General features: G+C 39.0%; 1 protein-coding gene and 1 pseudogene across 3 annotated transcripts in view; one reads left to right on the forward strand and one right to left on the reverse strand.

Annotated features, from left to right (window-relative positions):
- The first annotated feature begins 10,610 nt into the window (after positions 1-10,610).
- On the forward strand, positions 10,611-11,389 carry LOC100979087 (ubiquitin-conjugating enzyme E2 variant 1-like; annotated as a pseudogene).
- A 3,294-nt stretch (positions 11,390-14,683) lies between these two features.
- The window catches only part of CCDC186 (coiled-coil domain containing 186), a 53,453-nt gene continuing 44,856 nt past the window's right edge, over positions 14,684-23,280 (reverse strand). For all 3 annotated transcript variants that reach the window (XM_034931527.2, XM_034931524.2, XM_055092309.2), the window contains 3 exons: positions 21,294-21,504; positions 19,714-19,933; positions 14,684-19,054 (listed from right to left, as the gene is read on the reverse strand). In XM_034931527.2, the coding sequence (XP_034787418.1) occupies positions 18,971-19,054; positions 19,714-19,933; positions 21,294-21,504 (515 nt within the window). In that variant the 3' untranslated portion in view covers positions 14,684-18,970. The remainder of the gene's footprint in view (positions 19,055-19,713; positions 19,934-21,293; positions 21,505-23,280) is intronic.

A 23,280-nucleotide genomic window follows, 5' to 3' on the forward strand; every position in this document is an offset into this window, starting at 1 on the left:
CTTTACTTTACAATATGTAATGGGATTTTAAAATGATAAACTATAACCCTTTTCCAGCCAATGAACACTGAAGCTCAGAGAGCTTTTAGTGGGCTCTTGGCAAATGAGTCAACCAAAGCAGTTAATGCAAAAAATCTTTTACATCTTATTGTTTTTAGCAAAATGTCTCACCAGGGAACTCTTCAGTACAGAAAACAAAATTTCTAAAAATATAAAAATTATATTTATAAGATATAATTTACAATATAACTTGAAGCGGTTCCTAAGACAGTGTTGTTTTCTACTACATATTAATATGTAACATCAGAGCTCTGCTTCCTTTCAGCTGAAATATGACCAAAAATGAAGGGGCAGTTCACTACCAGGACAGTTTTTGTCTTTGCTTAAAGTTGACATCTATTCCCATATCCTGCTTGCTAAAAAACCGGCAAAGAGCAAAAAGCGTTCCTTGAGACTCTCACATACCAGCAAGAAATATGTGCCCAAAAAATTTAAAAGAAAATACATGGCATTTTTTAATATTATAATAATTTGGGCGCTGTATATTCTTTTTCAATGATCTGCAGGGTAAATTATATCTTGGGCTGCACAAATTAATCTGAACTACCTAGGGAAAATGTGACCAGTACAGAGATCTATTTAATAGTGTTATACGCCTGGATTAATTTTCCTTTGGCACTGTGTAAATTGATCTTGCAACTGCTTAGACAAATAGTGGTTAGGAGCACACTGAATAATTTATAACTAATTCACTCATTCAGTAAGAGGTGACTGTGCATTCTGTTTGTGCCTGGCACTGTGTTAGGGCTGAGGACCCTGGTGACTAGAAATTTCATGTCGTGCCTGAGAGCATAAACCTTACAGTTGGAAAACCTGAGTTCGAATTCTGGCTCTCTGGTTAGTAAGCTAGCTGCTTTCTAGCCAAATGACTTCAAACACATTGCTTAATCTTATTTAGCTTGTTCATCTCTGAAATGGTTTTTTTCTTTTTTGCAAGAATAAAATAAATCAACGTAAGTTATCTAAAACAGTACCTGATTTATAGCTTATGAGCCCAGATCTCGAATCAAATGCTGAGCCCCTTGTATGCAATCTAAGGAATTAGGGACCTAACTTTATTAAATAACTAAAAATCATTCTTTTTGGTCAGGTGCGGTGGCTCATGCCTGTAATCCCAGCACTTTGGGAGGCCAAGGCCGGCAGATCACCTGAGGTCAGGAGTTCAAGACCAGCCTGGCCAACATGGTGAAACCCCATCTCTACTAAAAATACAAAAACTAGCTGGGCCTGGTGACTCACATCTGTACTCCCAGCTACTCAAGAGGCTGAGGCACAAACATCGCTTGAACCCGAGAGGTGGAGGTTGGAGTGAGCTGAGATCACGTCACTGCACTGCAGCCTAGGTGACAAAGAAAGATTCGGTCTCAAAAAATAATAATAAAATGAAAAATAAAAATCATTCTTTTGAAAAAAACTTCCCAAACCTGCCATTTTCATTAATACAGCTGTGGATTAATATGGCTGGAGAGGAGGCATTGTCTCTGCCCTTATGTATGTCATCAGAAGAGACAGATAAGCGTGAAATTGCTCCTAGTCCCTTGTCAGGGGGGCATTTGTTTGCTAGTGTTGTCATATTCACTGATTTTTTTTTTAATTAGTTGTTGGCCAGACACAGTGGCTCATGCCTGTAATCCCAGCACTTTGGGAGGCTGAGGCGGGCGGATCTCAAGGTCAAAAGATCGAGACCATCCTGTTCAACATGGTGAAACCCCATCTCTACTAAAAACACAAGAATTAGCTGGGCATGGTGGTGCGCACCTGTAGTACCAGCTACTCGGGAGGCTGAGGCTGCCTGAACCCAGGAGGAGGAGGTTGGAGTGAGCCGAGATCGTGCCACTGCACTCCAGCCTGGCAACAGAGTGAGACTCTGTCTCAAAAAAAAAAAAAAAAAAAAAAATTAGCTGTTCAAGGCCGTGATTATAACCATGGCAACTCTGGCCTCACACACATCTCTTAGAGTGGCCCATGAGCCCTCTAGAGCATCCTTTGACGTGGCCGTATTTTGCTCGGCTGATAGATGTCTTCTCAAAATGGCCCAGGGTATCCCTTGTTCTATTTACACTATTCTGTGCCATTTCTTCAAGACACAACAATTGCTAACCATCATAATTTCTTTCAACACGTCTCTATTTAACTAACTTGCTATGTGGAATGGTCTGAACTCTCCTCATTTTCCCCCGTGGTCTTTGAGAAAACTCTGAGGCTGGAGGATGCTTTGTGGCAGACTGTCAGAAGAGTCTGGATGTGCTAACCAGGCCCTCTTGAGTCTCTTACTGCAACCCAGGTCCAGATCACTTTGTTGTCATCTTGTTTGTTACCTTATTGACATCCTGTCCTCATTTTTCTTCTTCCCCACCCACAGCTATGTGCCACCTCCACTGAGGAAAAGCACTGGGCATTTGGAGCTCACGATTTCTTCATACACCCGTGAGTCACTGAAAGCAATGCGAGGCAGTACTGCACTTGGCACAGGATGACAATTAGTTTGTCCACTCAATTTTGAAGAACAAAATTACCCTCTTTGGGGAGAAATATGTCAAAATAATTTCTCAAACTATTCAGGAGTTACCCTTAACCTGAAGTTAAGTATGGATATAATGAACAGATTGTCAATATACTAGAGTAGATGGGATCCTCATCTGTGACGTTCTATTTAAATGCAGTTTTTCTGGCAAACCTAGTACTCAGTTCCTTATTTTTTTTTTTTGAGACAGAGTCTTGCTCTGTCGCCCAGGCTGAAGTGCAGTGGTGTGATCTCGGCTCATTTCAGCCTCCTCCTTCTGGGTTCAAGCGATTCTTTTGCCTCAGCCTCCCGAGTAGCTGGGACTACAGGTGCCCACCATCATACCTGGCTAGTTTTTAGTAGAGACAGGGTTTCACCATGTTGGCCAGGCTGGTCTTGAACTCTTGCCCTCAGGTGATCCGCCTGCCTCGCCCTCCCCAAGTGCTGGGATTACAGGCATGAGTCACTGCGCCTGGCCATTTTCTTATGTGTGACATTCAAGATTGTTCACAGCCTGACTGTTAATTAGATAACTTCCTAAGGTCCCTTCCTTTCCTATAGGTCTTACCATTTCTTGCTAAATATGATAAAGGTTGGCAATGGCAAAACAAATGCCATCTTTTGGTGCCAAGAGCATGATCCAAAGTTCTAGCCAAATGGAACAAACAGGTGAACACATTCTACACATTCCACGTTACCACCTCTGCAGCAACTTTTGCCCTGAGCAAAAGGCATGGAGGTTTCTTCCATCTGGACTTCCCCCTCTGATTTTCCTCCTGTATGTTCGATTTCTTCCTATCTGTGAAAGTCCTTCTCAAATGCTGTCTCTTCCAGCTAAAATCCCACCCCTATCAGTGCCATCTTAGGGCACTGATCTCTTCCCATCTTGTTCCAAGTTATGCACTTATCTCCCAAAGTGCCTTGCACATAAATAATGATGTTGTATGAATTTGTTAGATAATAGAATGAGAAGAAATGGTCTTTTTTCATTTTTTAAGCATGAATCTTTTGAGTGTCAAACAGCAACCTCTTGTCTTTGTGCCTTTTCAGAAGGCTGTACAGAGCTCTTCATGCTCAGCTTCAGTAGTGAGCTGGGTCCAATCAGGAAATAGAAATCACATAGTGGATAAAATCGAAGTTTAATACAAAGAACTATTAACTATGATAAAGGAGTATCTATAAGATAAAAGGGGCCTGGCAGGGTGGCTCATGCCTGTAATCCCAGCACTTTGGGAGGTCGAGGCGGGTGGATCACCTGAGGTCAGGACCAGCCTGACCAACATGGTGAAACCCTATCTCTACTAAAAATACAAAAAATTAGCCGGGCGTGGTGGCAGGTGCCTGTAATCCCAGCTACTCAGGAGGCTGAGGCAGGAAAATCGCTTGAACCTGGGAGGTGGAGGTTGCAGTGAGCCGAGATCACGCCATTGCACTCCAGCCTAGGCAACAAGAGCAAAACTCCATTTCAAAAAAAAAAAAGGTAAAAGGAAATCCTATACAGTATGCGAGGGTTCAGAGAGAGTACTCAAAGGAGGAGTTCAGACCTCGTTGGAGAAGGTATGTCTCAGCCCACTGGATAAGCAGCAATGTTAGATGGTTTGGCCAGGCCAGGGCGGGTCTACCAGTTGCTAGGTAAGCAACAGCTAACCTCTAGAGTGTGGATGGAGATCAGGCAGTCAGTCAGCAGCCACTGGTGTGGACATGCAGTAGGAGCCTGGACACCAGCAGGGCAGAGGCCTTCAGAGCTTGTGGGCCACATGGAAACTTGCAGAAGGAATGGTTATCCTGTGTATGACCCTCTAGGCAAAAGTACCTGTGTGTGAGCCATGCAGGAGCTTTGGTTTCCATGTCAAGAGAGCTATGGAAAGGTTATCATGAGAAGAGGCTATAAGGTTGTAGATGGATGGTTTTTCTGGTCCCACGGCTGGGGCAGGCTCCACTGGATGGAGATCTTCACACTCACAGGGCTGACACCAGCCTCGCCCAGAAACCTGGGGAAGCCTCTTTTTCCTGGAATGTGCCTCCATTGCCCTCTACTGAGAAATCTTAACATCACACTCCCTTTAGTGCAGAAATGTTTAAAGGAATTCTCTTGCATATTACAGGTATTGAAGAGTGCATTTGGAGCTGTGAGGCAATAAATAGATAACCAACACATCCTTCATCTTTAGAGCTTCCTTAGTTCATTTGGTTCCAAGACCTATAGAACCCAAGGGTGATTAGTCCCTGTAAAGCCAGGAAAAGGCTGGCCTGGTGTAACCTCAGGCAAAACACTTCCTCCTATGAACTTTTTTCTTCATCTTATAATAAGGGGTTGGACCACATCAGTGGTTGTCAAATACCAGGCTATTGTGAGGTGAAGAAAACAAATACAGTATTTTGTAGAGTTGAAGTCATTCAATTTAAAAGTTGATTCTTTCTACCTTTGTTTTCAGTGTTAAAACATCCTGTCGTTTATGAAATAGTGATAGTAAATGGAAAAAAATTTTCATCCTTACTTAGCAAAATAAAAGCAAGCTCAGAATTTTGTTTTCAGTTTTCCTATCCTGAAAGTCTGGTCACTCTGGAACTGGATGTTTTCTCTCGAAGGTCGCTCTCATTTCTGACACTGCTCTAGAGGATCTGTTGGTCTTTGCTTCTTGTCATCCAATTTGAAAGCAGGCAGAAGAAACTCTAGAAAAGGTGATCGCTTCAGAGCATGTGTAGTAAATTCGGGTCTGTCACAGAATATCAGCAAGGCTCTGCACAATGATGACTGTCAAAAATATGAAGAGTTTCATATTTTTAAGATAGCTTATTAAACTCTAGGGCAACCACAAAAATGTTTTAAAAAGAGGCATAACTCATAAAGCCATAATGAAAATATAATCAAATTTTATAAAATACTCAACACAAAAGCAAGCAGAAAACTGGACAAAGATGGAACATTTATTTCGGATATGTCTTGTTTTTTTTTTTTTTTTTTTTTTTTTTTGAGACGGAGTCTCACTCTATCGCCCAGGGTGGAGTGCAGTGGCGCAATCTGGACTCACTGCAACTTCCGCCTCCCAGGTACAAGCGATTCGCCTGCTTCAGCCTCCCCAGTAGCTGGGATTACAGGTGGCTCACCACCACACCCAGCTAATTTTTAATATTTTTAATAGAGATGGGGTTTCACCATGTTGGCCAGGCTGGGCTCGAACACCTAACCTCAAGTGATCTGCCCACCTTGGCCTCCCAAAAGTGCTGGGATTACAGGCGTGAGCTACAACACCCGGCCAATTTTATTTTTTTGAGGAGTCTCGATCTGTTGCCCAGGGTGGAGTGCAGTGGTGTAATCTCTACTCACTGCAACCTCCATCTCCCAGGTTTAAGCGATTCTCGTGCTTCAGCCTTCCAAGTAGCTGGGATTACAGGCTCCCGCCACCACATCCAGCGAATTTTTATATTTTCAGTAGAGACAGGGTTTCACTATGTTGGCCAAGCTAATCTTGAACTCCTGACCTCAGGTGATCCACCTGCCTTGGCCTCCCAAAATGCTGAGATTACAGGCGTGACCCACCGCCCCTGGCCTAGCACGTGTTTCTTGCTTAGCATAATGGCTGAGTCCAAGTGGCAGCAATGAGTCCATCAAAACACACATCATTTGAGTTAGGAGCAGTGCTTAAGTTATATGTGTTGCTTTGGAAGCACCACAGAACCTCAGCAAAGTATTGAGGGGAAAGCTTTATTACATTTAAGAGAATGAGAGCGAAGCATGTGGCGGGGTGACAGGTATGGAGACGCCGCTGCTTGTCTGGCTGCTCATCTTCATCAGCACCATCTCTGTGTCCCACACAAAGGGTGGCTGGAAATGTAACATCTAGACCTTCCTCCAAGGGTGGTTCGAGATGCGATTCATGCGAACACCTCCCTTTTGTTGGAATTAGTAAACATCCCAATCCTTACAGGGCTTTTTCTCTTTTCTTCCCCATTCCTACAAAAAGGTAAACGCCCCCCCCAACACACACACACACACACACACACACACACACACACACACACACACACACACTATGTATATGATAGAACCAGGCCCTCAGGACAGAAGCTGTGTAAGAATGTCAGACAATTATGAATTTAAAAGCTCCAGCCATCTGAACACTTCCCCTGCTGACTTTGTGTGGTTGTGCACAAGAGGAAGGGGCTGGGTTGAGAATGAGTAGAACACGCACACAGCATTCTTCCATTCTTCCATTGTACTTATTCTCCAAATGCAGTGGCTACACCTACCAATCCACTTGTAGAAATGGGATTAGGCTCCAAGTGTTTCTCGGTAGCTGTTGAAAAGTCAAACCAAGGTCTGAAACTGGAATTGGATTATCGATCTCAGGTGATGCTGCTCAAAAGAGCGTGGCTCTCTTTCAGCAACACACATCACCTTCTCCCACCTCTTCCCAAACTCAGTCTGTTCCAAAGAAATCAGAAAATTGAACAATAGGATCTTTCTAGACAATAAATATATACATACACATACTATCGCCACACTCTCCCCCTTTTACCTTGCTAGAGGGTCAGGCATATAGCCCTCTAAAAATCAGGATATGATTCTTAGAATAATAATTTTTAAAGTTAACTATAGCAAAAGTAGTACATACTCGCTGAAAAACTTCCAGTAACAGAAAAATATAAATTCAAATAGAAAGTCCACCACTCTATAATGTGACTTTCAGGAGAAACCACTGTGGAGTCTGGTATGTATCCATTCAGAACTTTTTCTTTGCATATACACATGAATGCATATTTAAAGGTATTTTTTCCCTTTGTTGCAAAGTTTATGCTATTAAAGCAACAATTTTTACAGTACACATATATATGCATCCTTCAACTTTTTTTAATAATTATTTTTTAAAAACAGAAATTAGACCTCTATTTTTGAAGATTTAGCTTAATAATATGTCCATGTTGCAGAGCTTTGCAGTTTTCAAAGTTCTTTCCCATGCATTATCCTGTTCACTCCACAGAATGGCTCTGCAAGGTGAGCTTTCTCATCCCCTTTTACAGATGACAAAACTGAAGCTCAATGAGGTGGGTGATTTGTAAAAGGTTTCACAAAAAGTGGCAAGGTAGGGTCTTCCAAGTCCAAGTCCAGGGCCCCTTACAGTCCTCCGTTGCCTCCTCTAGTTGGCTCTGAAGGAGATGGGCAGGAAAGGGAGTCTCTGTTACAGTCATCCACAAGGCAGTGCACGGGAAGGTATGTGTATAGGTAATTTAAAAGCTTAAGGAACACCTGGCTGGCACGATTGCTCACGTCTGTAATCCCAGCACTTTGGGAGGCCGAGGCAGGTGGATAGCTTGAGCCCAGGAGTTCGAGACCAGCCTGGGCAACATAGAGAAACTCTGTCTCTACGAAAAATATAAAAAAATTAGCCGGGCGTAGTGACACATGCCTATAATCCCAGCTACTGGGAGGCTGAGAGAGGAGAATCACCTGAGCCTGGTAAGTTGAACCTGCAGTGAGCCCTGACTATGCCACTGTTCTCCAGCCTGGATAACAGAGTGAGACCCTGTATCAAAAAAAAAAAAAAGAAAGCTTAAGGAACACCTATTCACTGTCCAGACTGTCAAGAAAATTATGATGTGATTTATTACCTATGATTCCCCCTCCAAACACCTTTACAGTTTAAGAGGAAACAAAATGATTGTTTTTATTTCCCTTCTTTGACTGTGGTTAGAGGAAAAGCTAAGTCAAAAGACAATCAAAAGGTGAAAATAAAGGCACCAAGTCTCCAACAAAGAGTTTACTAGATCACACGCTCTTATGCATGGGCATCTTCTTTAAACTAATTATTGGTACTTTTGTTAAAAGCATATTAAGCATAGAAAAGGAATCTAAATATGACCTTACCCCACTTCCCAAGGTATTAGAACTTTTGACTTTTGGGAAGCAGCAGAGAATAGCAAAAGGCATCCATAAACTGAGTTCAAATTCCAGCTCCACAAATACCTAGCAGTAAGCTCTGGGGTAAATTACTTTGAGCCTCAGTTTCCTACCTCATAGGGTTGTCTGAGCCTCACTCAAAGCAGTTAATTAGTATTTGTTCTCTGTACCTCCACTAATATGTTTCCTTTAAATGTGTGTTCTTTATCATTTCAAAGGGAAAACATTCTTAAAATACAAAAGCACTAGAGTAGGCTGCATTTGATTTCTGACCAGAATAGCTGCTAAATACTAGTCTGCTTTCTAAGTAACTATTGCATTAAGTAAACTTGGAAAATGCATAACAGCACCTCAGGGGAAAAACTTGTCCATGTATGATGATGGAGCTACTTTTCTTACGCTGAGAACAGGTATCCAGAATCACTCGGGGGCTTTACAACTTCGTGGTGGGATGGATCATGCAGACAGCTGCACCAGGAAGTGAGAACTATGCCCCCCAGATCTCACCTGTATTCGAACTTGATCCTTACCCCACTCCATCCTTGCAAAAAACTAGTAAGCTCCCTGCTTTTCATTTCCACAGATTGCAATACTCCATGCCACATATTTATCTGTTAATGAGCATCAGAAAACAGATTAACCTGGAAAAACGCTTTGGTATACTCTGAATAAGTGTTTCTTAAGATGAACTGGCTCTTTTAAAAAAGTTCCTAAAAGTCAACTTTAAATTACCTAATACATAATTCCACAAAAACCCTGCACCCTCTTCCCCATCCCTCCAACACACATACACACAAGGTTACCATAGCTAGGACTTTAGTGTGTATCTTTCCAGAACCCCCTCCTTAAAAAAATACATACATATATGTTAAGCTGGTATATCTCTAGGTTGATTTATAATTATAAAGGTACAAAGTGACATCAGGAATCACCATGGAACATCTTCCATAAACACGATACATTAGCCCAAAGGCTGCTGGTCCTACTTCATGCGGCATGCCAGCCATCCGATGCATACGTAAGCCTATCTAACCTGGAGCACTCGCATCACCTCAATTGCAATTTGACAAATTTGACAAGGACTCTTGCTGAACTTGATTCCTTTCCCCTTTCATCTCTCACTCACCTGACTAACCTGGTAAACAAAAGCCCACTCCAACAGGATAATGGAGGAAACGCAGATACAGCCAAACCAGCTCCGGATGGTGAGAAGTGTTCTGATTGTCGTTTAGGGTGGGGTGTTTGTTCTGTGGGTCGAGTGGGCACAGACAAATGGAAAACATTCTTTCCTGCTCTATACCAAGTTGTTGCTGAAATGGGAACTGTATTACACCTGTGGGTCCAGTATGATCTTTAAAAATCATCAGCAACATCTTGGGCTTTGACATACAAGTTACTAGTATTAACAACTTAAACTTCAGAGCACCTTTGTGAGATCGGATCATCCAATATCTTGGAAGGCACCTGATACTTCTGCTTCAACTTTTTTTTGGAAGTTGGTGCCTCAGAGCTTAGAAAGCATTTAATCATATCAAAGAAAAACAGTGACAAGCATTTTTAGGCAAGCACATTCCTCCTTTTTTACTCATAAGCTGTGACAAGTTCTTAAGATAGTATTCACTATTTAAAATATGATTTCTATGAGAAAGAGTTCGGAATTCCAATTAGAGACACCAGAAACAGACGCTTTGCAGCCTGCTTGTCCCAGCAGGCTCTCTGCACAATTCCCTCCACCCTGGCCTCAAATTAACACAAAGCAAAACACAAAATCTAGAAACAAGCTAGTTCAGAGTCCAAAGAAGTACACTCCTTTGGTATGGACACCTGGGGACCTGGTTTCTGGGGAAGAGATGGCATCGATAGGAGCTCTAGCGGGAGCAGAACCAAGACACAAAGTGTTTCTCCCAGAGGCGGCCAGCCCCACAGCTCCAGACCTAGAGCAAGGGCAGCAAGCTGGGGGATCTAGGGGGTGTCTTCCCTAGTCAGAACTCACCAAGGGGCCAGACTAAGAACCATTAGGTAGTGTGGCAAGTTTAACTGATGTTTCTTGGGACAAGCAAAGTGGGAAGATGCTGAAAACACTCCCTTCACACCCTTGGGGCTTTAGTGGCTAAAAACAAAAAAACTACAGAAATGGATGATGTGGAAAGCTACTCTAGTATTTAATGTATTTCCTGAGTTAACTGTAACTAGAAGTTAACTATGGACAAGCTTGGTTATTTCAATGGATCTTAAACTTTCAACAGAACTTTTGTACTGGGTTAGATGGTAGAGATTCTTCTCTTGAATATAATAGCCTATCCGTTTTTATGGAGTGCAATTAGGGGCAGGTAGTCTGTTAACAAGCCTGGCTGTTGGAAAAAGGCTGGAAATTCCTCAGAAATAAAATATTTCTTAAATATATGCTTCCCTTCACCTTGAGTTTTTTTTTTTTTTTTTTAAGAATCAAGTCTCTTAAATGTAAGTTAGGGAGAAATGGCGACGCAAGTTGGCAGCCACCACAGGCTTGGGAGTAAAAAGGTCCCTCGCAGTTTCCCATTGCTGGAAGAACATGAAGGGGGCCAGAAAAGAGGAGATGGCACAGTTAACTGGGGTCTGGAAGATGACAAAGACATGTCACTTACAGGATGGACAGGAATGATGACTGGGCCTCCAAGAATAATTTATGAAAACCAAATATCCAGCCTTAAAGTAGAATGTGGACCTAAATACCCAGAAGCACCCACTCTGTAAGATTTGTAATGAAAATTAATATGGAGTTAATAGTTCCAATGGAGTGGTGGGCCCAAGATCCATATCAGTGCTATCAAAATGGCAGAATTCTTAAAGCATCAAAGTTGTCCTGCAAGAGCTTTGGCGCCCAACGATATCTAAAGAAAATATGAAAACTCCCTTAGCCTCCTGAAGGACAATGTTACAGCAATTAATCAAAAAGAAAAACCACAGGCCCTTCCCTTCCCCACAATTCAATTTAAGGAGTCTTCATTTTCCACAGTAAATTTTCTAGATATGTCTTGAAGACCTCAAAGTACTGGAAAAGAAGCTCCCATTCAAAGGAAATTTATCTTAAGATACTAAATGATACTAATTTTTTGTCTATTTGAAATATGTAAATTGTGCTATAATAAGTTATCCTGTCAAGTGTAACCACTGTCCATGTAGTTGAAATTCTGGGATCAAGAAAGTATATTTAAATTGACTCCCATCATAACTGGTGGGGCACATCTAACTGTGAAAAGACACATCACACAATCACCTTTCTGTTGATTACATGGCCTGGGCTCTCTGCCTTCTCTCCTTGCCCCTCCCCCCAGCTCGTACCCTCCCTGCAACAGCCCTCTACTCTGGGGTGCTTGTTACCCTCTTGCCCTAAATCTTCCTTTCTCTTGCAAACAAATCCACAGTCTACTGAAAGCAGATTATTACGTTGGAAAGGTTTCTTTACTAATTTTACACTTACTCTACAGATCTTGATTTCAGGGGATTCTTTCCAATAGTTAACTCATTAAGTTACACGGCATAATTTAAGTGTACCAGAACTGTTAGAGCAATGGGAACCAATGCCTTGTGATGTGAAATATTCCATCACGCATGCTAACTTGATTAAATGCCATTTTAGTATCTTCTTACTGAACATACGTAGATGTGAAGGCTTCAGGCGGCAGCCTGCTGGGTACATGGGGTGCTTTGCCTGCACCCCTGGTTTAAGTCTTAAATGATGCCCCTTCCAAGCCATCATCCTGTCCCCATGCTCCTCCACTCCTACCTTTGACTGAAGCACAGATCATAACCCCTCCACTTCCGAGACTGGCCTTCAATGAGGAATTTAGGGCTTTCTCCATATTTTCTCTTCCCCAGCTTTGAGGGGTGCTTTTTCTTCCCTCCTCCTCAAGTTCCTTTTGCACCATCACCACCCAACACTTTCCATGACACTTCCTTGCTTTGGCCAGAAGCCATCAGGTAAGGTTGGAAAGTTTTCCTGACCTCCCTTGTTTAGTTTTGGAACCTCACTATTCACTCTCCACCAGGCTGGAAAACAAATATTGGGTCCTCAGTCCTGCCACTCTCTGCGGTCATCATCAGCTGATGCGTTGTTTTTAGCTCAGGTTTTGATAAAGTGAATTGTCTCCAGGGTTACTCAGACCTGCCAGCTCTCAAAGTCCTTGGTGGTTAAACTTGGAGAAAGACCACATGAAGACACTCATAAGCACACATAATCCCTCTGTAATATTTTTTTCTGTAATTGATTTTGCTTTTAGAAATTGAAGTTTTAAACAGGGCTGTCATTTGGTCATCCTTCCAATTCATTGGGGTCTAGTTTAAAATATGACAATTGGAACAAAATCTTGAATCCAGTGCATATTCTGGTTTTGGCGTTGCGGTTGCTTCTGAAGATCCTCAGCAGGGATTGAGACCTTGGTGTGCACAGCAGATCCCTGAAATTGGTGGGCTTGACCTTCTGGCAAATTGCTTCGTTTTTCCACTTTCTGTTCAGGACCGCTAAATGCTGAAATGTGGATGCATACAGAAATAAATGCAGTTCATTAGGTACTAAAGTTTTGTTTTTTTAAATTTGGTGTTTGTGTAAATTCACCTTTTGAAGCAATAACTATCAAGTCTGAAAAGCAATTGATGTTTCCATTAACGTTTTTCTGGGGAAAAGTTAGTTCTAAGGATTTAACATCCTGTAACTGAAGTTTAACATAACAGTATCCCATAAGCAGTCTTTTTTATTGTCAGACTACTGCCAAATTTTAATTTTAAAAAGTGTACTTTTTTTAAAAAGTGTAAGTTAGAAATTAATAATTAACAGAGCATCTCTACGGGGCAGAAACATCAAGTCTGGTCACACTATTCTCAGACAATCATTAAAACTCAGCATTAGTATCAGTTAATCACCGAGGAACGCTCCTGAGTTGCTGCTCCTGAAGGAGCAGGTACTCATTCTGCATTCATTAAGCTGATTTTATTAAGAAAAAACAGACTTGGATATAAGTTCATCAGAATGGCCTTCCCATCTCATGACTGCAGGTCATACTGACCACGTGAATGGTACTTTGACATAGTTAATTGAATATAAAGGAGCCACTAAAAGCCTCTGCTCATAATTATCACCTCAAGTCACTACTCTCCTGCTACGTGGACCTAAATCAAGAACCACGGCTAGTATCTTTCCTTGATTTACCCTCTTTCCCTATATCTTCCTTTCTCTTGCGAACAAATCCACAGGCTACTGAAAGCAGACTGTTAAGTATGTTGGAAAACTTTCTTTACTAATTTTACACTTACTCTACAGATCTTGATTTCAGGAGATTCTTTCCAATAGAGAACTCATTAAGTTATATGGCATAATTTAAGTGTACCAGAACTGTTAGAGCAATGGAAACCATTGCCTTGTGATGTGAAATATTTCATCCCACACATATTCACTTAATTGAATTAATGCTTTCAGTGTCTTCTTATTGAAAATAGTTCTTTATTACTGAAGCTAGACTACATGGCAAGTGAGTTCTATAATTTTATGGAAAATCTGAATACATCACTGGCTTATCAAATAAGAAATTTTCACATACCTATAGGCCGCAGAACCTTTTGTAAAAGGCTGATATGGTCTGGCTCTGTGTCCCCACTCAAATCTCATCTTGAATTGCAATCCCCATAATCCCCATGTGTCGAGGGAGGGACATGGTGGGAGGTGACTGAATCATGGGGACGGTTTCCCCCATGCTGTTCTCGTGGTAGTAAGTTCTCACAAGATCTGATGGTTTTATAAGTGTCCACAAGTTCTTCCTCCCTCTTCTCTCTCTCACCTGCCACCATGTAAGATATGCCTGTTTCCTCTTCCACCATGATTGTAAGTTTCCTGAGGCCTCCCCAGCAACGCAGAACTGTGAATCAATTAAACCTCTTTCCTTTATAATTACCCAGTCTGGGGCAGTTCTTTACAGCAGTGTGAAAACCAATTGATACACAGGCTAAGTTTTGCTGTCAATAATTTAAACAAAAATTTAAAATACAACCCAGCATTCAACTTAATCTGCTTACTATTGTTCACTGACTTCCAATCATATTGATAGAATAAAGACAACTATAGGAAGCAAAAATTCCCAGTCTAGTTAAAAAAAGGAAATTGAAGCTATTTGAATCAGTCTTGCCAACAGTCTGAAGAATCAGTCTGTTTAGCAAATGGTGCATATAAACAAATAAAGATGCCATCAAACTACAAGTTGGTAAATAGGCATTACCTATTTAATAAGTACAATATATACATAGAATCCTCTTGAAAAGTTTCATTTTATACAGAAACATATTTACAAGAAACAGTGTAATCAAATTAAAGGTATCTGTACAATACACACACACATATATATATGTCCTCTGGAAGATAAACAAGTTTCATCATTACAGTCAAAATGGATAGCGATTTGCATTTTAAAAAAAGAATTCCATTCCAGAAGAAAAATACATCTCTAATATACAATTATATTTTTCATTTATTTTCCTAAAAATTCTCCATGTTTAGATTACCTTTTCAATTTTTCTTTGTTCATCCTTGAAAAATTTCAGGTTTCTAGTGCCACCAACTGGTGTTAATTAAAAATCAACAATCTTGGTGTCAAAAAAAATTGCTTTTAAAAAAAAGGTTATTGAAAAATAGGCTACATAAAGCATAAATGACAACATGATTTATAAAAATATTTTCACCAGGGTAGCATATATAATAACATTTACATTATTAAGGATTCTATTTTTTTCTTTTACTGATAAATCTTGGTTTAAATTTGCATGTAACAATTTTTAGAAAATAATATACTGCAAAAGAAAGATTGGAAACATGCATGACATGATTAATCTTTATGAGCACCAAATAGGCATTAATAATTTAATGGTAAAAAATCTAATGCCATCTTATGGTCTCTGGATTTTTTTTTTCTTAAATAATGAAAATCAAACTATGATAAAAGTTAGGAAACGTGCAGAACCACCAGGAAAACAGTAATTTGCTTTCAGCGTACCTTTGCAAGGATTTTCCAAAGCCTCATGTAAGAGTGAGATTTCTGGGCCACTTGCACAAGTAGATAAACCCTCTTCTCAGGCCAGTTATAAAGGGCTGAGATGAGCCACAGAAGCCCAAGGTCTGCTCTGATTGTCTCCTAGCTATTTTCTTTCCTTTTTTTTTTTTTTTTTGAGACAGGGTTTCACTCTGTCACCCAGGCTGGAGTATAGAGTACAGTGGCAATCATAGCTCACTGCAAGCTTCAACCTCCCAGGCTCAGATGATCCTCCCAACTCAGCCTCCTGGGTAGCTGGGACCACAGCCATGTGCCACTGCATCTGGCTAATTTTTTAATCTTTTGTACACATGGGGTTTTGCCATGTTGCCCTGGCTGGTCTCAAACTCCTGGGCTCAAACAATCCTCCCACCTCAGCCTCCCAAAGTGCTGGGATTACAGGGGTGAGCCACCACACCCGGCCCCAGCTATTTTCATTAGACCATGAACTCCATGAGGATGGAAATGCCCTGGTCTGCTCACTAGTATAAATACAATACCCTGTATGGTGCCAATACAATAGTATAGGTTTTCAATAAATGTGTTTATTAAATAAATAAATAACATGTTGGTAGCCTGATAAAATTTAATTTCAAGCTAAATCGCTTTAAATGGTTATGAAGATAGAAAGTAAAAACAAAAAAACCCCATCAAAGTTCAAATTCATTCTTCTGCCCAAACCTACCATTTTCAGTCCTTAAAACTAAACAGGCTAAAGTCTGAAGTGGTATGGGGAAAATGGAGTCATGGCAAATATTCACTTCAAAATTAAAACCTATTGAAGTGTATACATATACATACACAGAAAAAATCACTTCCAGCTCAAATAAACCACAATATTGATAAATAACAAAAACAGCCTTGATATGTAACAACCAATAATGAACATATAAAACAAACCTCCCCCCAGGTCTCAGATTTATCCAGATCATTTTCCTTTTCCAGATACCCCATTCTCCTCACCATATATTTAGATGGCAGAAGGCCCTCTAAATCCTTACATCAGGAGCTGTCTGTGAATTAGTATAGAGATAAGTATCTCTGATACATGTAATTACTTTGCTCAGTCCTGATCCATATACAAAAGCCTGCCGCACACAGTGAAGAACAGAAGAAAACTGAAGCATTTTCTTTAAAAAATTTCCAGTTTCTAAAATGTATAAGGCAAAACAGGTAATAGAGTCAAAATATTGTTTGTAATACTTTTCTTCTAAAATTTTCTCATTAAACTTCTCCAAGTAGATGGTAGCACAAACATTAATACTGGAGTGTGCATTTTTGTCTAAAATGTATATACATTTTAAAGTGTATAGGCATAGGATACTATGGATCGGATCACTATTTGGTCTCCATTATACATTTTGTGCCTTGGGGAAAAAAATCCAAATATTGTAGTTTATGAACCTGTATCATAAGAAACTAGAAAAATTTAGTTATGTTGCCTACTCAAAGTAGTCTTTAGGAGTGTTAAGTAGTGTGTCTAGAAACAAATAGTAAAATAATTCAGATTTGATTGCACTTTCCCTCTTATTTTGATAAATTATTATTGGTAAAAAGAACAAGACACATTATGTTAAGACTAATACTTTTTATAACTATTCTAAAAATAAAACATCTTTGAACATATATTTTCATTTTGAAGTGAAAAGATATTTGTTTTGGGATAACATCTAATTCAATATATAGAAAAAAAAGACATTCATTAAATAATCTAATCCTTAGTAAATTATTTTTAAACGATGTTGATTAAAAAATGTTAAAACACATTAAAAGGATATTGCCACCATGAGCCCAACTTTTAGAGCCCATGCAATTCTTTACAGGCTTTTAATCCATCATCCCAAAACTTAATTCCCTTAACGGGAGAAAAAGGGATGCAAAAATCCAAACCAAACAAGGCTTGCTGCAATATCTGCATAAGAGCCATGGTATCTTATTATAGTAATGATCTGAAGATAATGAATTATGAAAAATCATGCTCAGAAATTGTAACTGAGAAATAATAAGGGGTGAGAAAAAATTCAATGACAGAAATATTGATACTACGGCAACACTTAAGTGTATATCTTAAACATTGTAAAAAATCCAACAAGATAGAAAAATTTGGCTCTAAAATTAAGTTCCTTTGGTTACAGACATATACTTATTTTAGGTATGTGTGAGGTTTTTTGTTTTAAGAGACAGGGTCTTGCTCTGTTGCCTAGGCTGGAGTGCAGTGACACGATCATGGCTCACCTGCAGCCTTGACCTCCTGTGCTCAAGTGATTCTACCGCTTCAGCCTCCCGAGTAGCTGGAACCATAGGCATGCACCACCATGCCTGGATAATCTTTTAAAATTTCTTTGTAGAGATGGGGGTCTCGCTATGTTGCCAAGGCTGGTCTTAAACTCCTGGCCTCAGGTAATCCTCCTGCCTTGGCTTCCCAAAGTGCTGGGATTACAGGCGTGAGCTACTGCACCTGGTCTACTTTATGTTTTAAATAAATACACTGAAACATCACATTTGGGGGAACTGTATGATCACTCCACTATAATACATAATTAATATATCCATGGTAAAGAATGGTGCTCAAATGAAATAGTTTATAGTGCCATATGCTGGTTTCTTTTGGAAGCTGGTTCTTCATAAATATTTATCTTTACACAAGGTCAGTAAAACGAAAGTATTTCAGTTTCAAAGAACTATTCTCTCTGTTCTAATGATTGGATCCATTTCACAATTTAAAATATAAGTAAACACAGGAATTTTCTAAATTAATATGTAATTTTAAATCATATTTTAAGTAACTAAAAACTTTAAAAATTCAACCATTAACTCAAACAATCAGAATCTGAAAAAATGTACCTAAAACAGATAAGAAAACCTGACAGAGGCAAACAATGCCTGATCATTGCTAGTTACCAAGAGCTAGCTTTCCTATTAAGTTCAGCTTTCATTAAAACTGAAATTAAAAGATTTAAATATTCCTACACATCCCTAAAACTCACCCGATATGCTGGAGTGTAAAAATAAACATTTTTATCATTTGTTTTAGTTGTCTTGATGTTGGAGAAATAGCATATTACTGAATGTTTACCACCTGTTTTCATGCATAATTTTTAAAAGGTGAGTCATTTTTGACATATTTTAAAGGGAAAAAATATGAACAAAGGGTTTTTTATAAAAGCCCTTGTAATGTTCAACACTTCTTATGAATACAAGCAAATTAAGTTGTTTAGATTCAATGACAGGCTGTCATATTGCACCATACAAAAACAAATTTCATCAAAGCTTTCAGTCTTACAGTATATACAGCAATGCATTCATATTGTAAAAGGGTATTTTTTTGTGTACAGATGAAGCAAAACAATATTTTTACTGGCTGAAACAAAAAGTGGAAGAAAGTCTCCAACAATAGAGGTCAGTGGCACCTACTCCTGTGTGGCTTTTGTCTCTTTACTGAGCAAGAGGCTTGTTTTAGGTTTTCTTTGTCCTCTGTTCTAGTTCATGCTGGTGTTTAATAAGACGTTCTATTTCTGTTCCAAGTGTTTGTAGATTTTCCTTTAATAATTGGGGTGAGGGGAAAGGGAAGAGAAAAACAAAAGTATAATAAATAAAAAGATTCAGTTTGAACTATTTTTTGCCTAAATTTTGGAAATGAAAGAGTGGTTAGTTCTAAATGCTATGTCAGATAAACTAGTGACACACAGCTGTTTTCAGTAAAGTACTCCTGTCCATTTCAAAGTAACACTCAAACTTTCTACTGAAGCTACAGCAATTTTTAATGCATAAAATGATTACTTACTATTACTGATTTTAAAATTATTTTTAAACTAACTACTAATTTTCAAGGCCCACCCACAGCAAAAATAAAATATTAACTGCAAAAACTAAAATAAAGCTGAAAAATAAATCAGAAATGTCATAATCTTAAAAAATTATTTTAGCAATCAAAACTAATTATATGTCAAAGCCCATCCAATGCAAATTTAATGACATCTTAGTGTCTATCAAATACAAAATTAATTTTTGCTATTTTTCATCTTTCCTAATATAAAAAACTATACTTTTTAAAAAGAGAAAATCACGAAACTTCATCTTTGGGTAAAATGACTGCCTTGCATTACAGAAACAGCCCAGCTGATTGCTAGATCAGACTGTGAAACAGGCATCATTTTGCCATGTTTACTGGTTGGTGTGTGAATGAGAAACACAAATACCTTCAAAGTAATATTTTTTAGTAACGTATCCTCCAAAACAGCCTGTAATTTTCGGTTGATTTCCAAAGAGAGCTCCAATGTTAATCCATTGTCAGCTGGATGGGATGTATATAAAGATGCCATGATGCCACCCCGTCTACTTAAATGAACTTTGTTAAAATCAGATGCCTCTGAAGAAAGTGTGCCTGATTCTTCTCGTAAAATATAACTTTGAATTATTCTGCAAAACAAAATGATAGTATCAGTTGTGTACTTGTAGAATTTAAAAAAACGGAATTTGCAAAAGTCAACTAATCATAAAGATAAGCATAAAATAAATATTAGGTTAATAACCTAACTATATTAGAAAAGAATTCTCCTTATTCAGATGGTTTCTTAAACTATCTCATTTTTGTTCTATTGTAGCATTCGGAGTAAAGACATATAAACATTGCTTTTCTATTTCTTTCCTTATTAATCAAAAGTTGAGCTTTTTTGTTTGTTTTTAAAGAGATAAGGTCTCATTTTGTCACCCAGGCTGGAGTGCAGTGACACAAACATAGCTCGCTGCAGCCTCCACTGCATCGGCTTAAGCGATCCTCCTGCCTCAGCCTTCTGAGCAGCTAGGACCACAGACATGTACCACCATGCCTGAATAATTTTTTTTTTGAGATGGAGTCTTGCTATGTTGCTCAGGCTGGTTGACCTCCTAGCCTCAAGCAATCCTCCTGCCTCGGCCTCTGGCCTCCCAAAGTGCTGGGATTACAGGTGTGAGACACCATACCTAGCTGAGCAATTTCTTTATTGCTCAATTTCTGTTAATATTTTCTGTTTTCCTATTATTAGACTTACAACTTGCTGTATTTTATGCTCTTTCTTTTAAAAGTCACAGGCAAACTTTCCTATAAGTCTAAAATTATTTCAAAATAAAAATTAAAAAGTCATTGGAAAAGGCCCACAATATAAAAACAACTTCTATTTACATAAAACAGAATTTGTGAGAGGAATTTGGCGCAGCACTCCTCAGAGTTACTCAGAGCTGGGTTTGGATCTCCAGCTCTAGGTCTGTCACACAGGGGATGAACGGTGACCCTGGAACATTTAGTGATGTGACCTGAGCCCCAGTTATCTGCAAAATTAGAGAACTCACGCACTGAGTGGTTGTAAGCAATCAATGAGATACTGCCAAGCCACAGGCACAGCGTCCTGTACTACTAGGTACTCAATAAATTATCCCACTACGTCCTACCCAACAGGAAAAAAAATCCACAACCCCATATATACCTCTTAGAGCCACAGTCATGAAAATAAAAAGCTAAGTAAAGCATTATCTTTTTAAAATCTAAAGTTGTTTAAGTATCTTAAAAATATTAACACTGACTGAACTCTCTATCACCTTAAAGGAAAGACCTGTGTTTTATTTCATCTTAGTATTCACAAAACCTAGAACATAATAGGTGACCATAAAAGACTGGGAACTGAATAACTATAATTATTTTTTGAAAGATAGGTTCTTGATATGACTAATTTTAAAAACAGTAACTTTGCTATATGAGTAACGGTATTTTGAAGACCGATCATGCTACCATAATAATACATACTTTGTTTTTTTCCTAATTTCTTCCACCAGTTGTTTGATGTGGTCCTCCATAAATTCTATCTTTTCATTTTTCCGGGCATGTGCTTTTTGCAGCCTAACTATTCTCTCAATCAACATGGCCTTATCTACTTGTGGAAAGTTATCCACAGCTACTGAGGACCCAGTATTTTCTGGAGATCGATCTTCTGCACTGCTTCGAGCATTCAGGGACCCTGAAGACAAAAAAAATTGGTTTAGATACTGTGCTTAATCTAACATCACCTCTCATCTCATATATTACTTATTCCAGCATCATTTCAAATATTCACTCTAACAGAGTTGGACACAGAAGACAACACAGGTCAACGTGGCTGAGGTTCTGGTTTCTGAATATACTGGTGACAGAGGTACCAACAGGGTCTATACTGTGTCTCTCAGGAAGTGGTAATAGAGCAACAAGGATCTCAAAAAGAATAACAAGTCTAAAGTGAGACCAAAATTAAACTATAACAGAACGAAGCAGAGAGGAGGAGGAAGGGAGGAGAGGAACAGAGGTATGAGAGGAGACAGAAAAAGAGAGGTTAGAATATAGTGGGTTAAGCTCTGAGGCCAGCCTGTCTAGGTTCAAATACTACTCCTCTACTTACTAACTGTGTGACTTTGGACAAGGTATTTAATTTTCTGTGCCTTGGTTATGTCATCTTAAAATGGCATAAATGATATTATTTACCTCACAGGATTGTTATCCTCATTTAAATGAATTAATACATGTGAAATGCTTAGAAAAAGGCATATAGTAAGCATTATGTAGTGTTAGGTATTACTTTTACCAACATCAATGAGAAGAATCTGATCCTCTTTACCCTACAAAGATTAGTTTTTTCCGATCCGATTTTATAGCTTTAAGTAATATATCTTATCCAAAGTTATATAATGAATAAATGGCAGAGCTGGGATCTAAATACATGTCTATAATTTCAAATCCATGTTCTTTCTACTACACATTTTTTCCCACTATTGTAACAACTGATGATGGTTTTCTCCTAATGTGCAACATCTGGGAGGCAATATAGTGTAGTGCCAAGCAAGGACTGTGGAGTCAAAGAGTTCTCACTGTGGATTTTGGGTGAATCATGCAGCCTCTCTGAATCTTGGTTTCCTCATCTGTAAAATGGGAATTATAATACCTACCTCACATGAATTTTTTGCAGAGTAAATGGTATGTTTCAAGTGCTTAGCATGGTTCTTGGCATTCCAAAAAAAGACACAAACACTGATATTTTGCTAATTATCATTTTCACAATGGTTTCAATCATAAGTTTATAGACTCTACCCATTTTTACTTTAGGACATAGGTATATCATGAGAAAAACTAAAAGATGTAAAAATATATACATGTGCATATATATGTAAAAATCTGATACACAATGATGACACCTTCATTTGTTCTTGGGTGTTAAAAGAAAAAGAGAGAGACCACTGTACACCAAATCTCTTTGTATGAATTAACGTAAATTTCAATTTTAAAAAACGGAAGAGGAAGCTGTTGCACAGAATAAAGCAGCAGCAGGCTAGAAAAAAGAAGGGGCTGGGCGCGGAGGCTCAAGCCTGTCATCCCAGAACTCTGGGAGGCCAAGGTGGGAGGATCACTTGAAGCCAGGAGTTCAAGATCAGCCTGGGCAACATAGTGAGATCTTGTCTATACAAAAAACAAAACAAAAACATAAAAACAAAAAATAAACATTAGCTAGGCGTGGTGATAAGTGCCTATAGTTCCAGTTACTTGAGAGGCTGAGGTGGGAAGATTGTGATTGAGGCTGCAGGGAGCCAAAGTCACACCACTGCACTCCAGCCTGGGTGACTGAGTTAAGACCTGTCTCAAAAAAAAAGAAAGAAAAAGAAAACACAACGAATAAAAAAGAAGGTAGGGAGATAGATCATCACATAGAACCCCATGACAAATCTGAAACCCCAGGTCATGAGTAGAACTTAAATATTTAACCAGAAAC

The sequence above is a fragment of the Pan paniscus genome, chromosome 8 (assembly GCF_029289425.2).
Source record: "Pan paniscus chromosome 8, NHGRI_mPanPan1-v2.0_pri, whole genome shotgun sequence".
In the NCBI taxonomy this organism is placed as follows: Eukaryota; Metazoa; Chordata; class Mammalia; order Primates; family Hominidae; genus Pan; species Pan paniscus.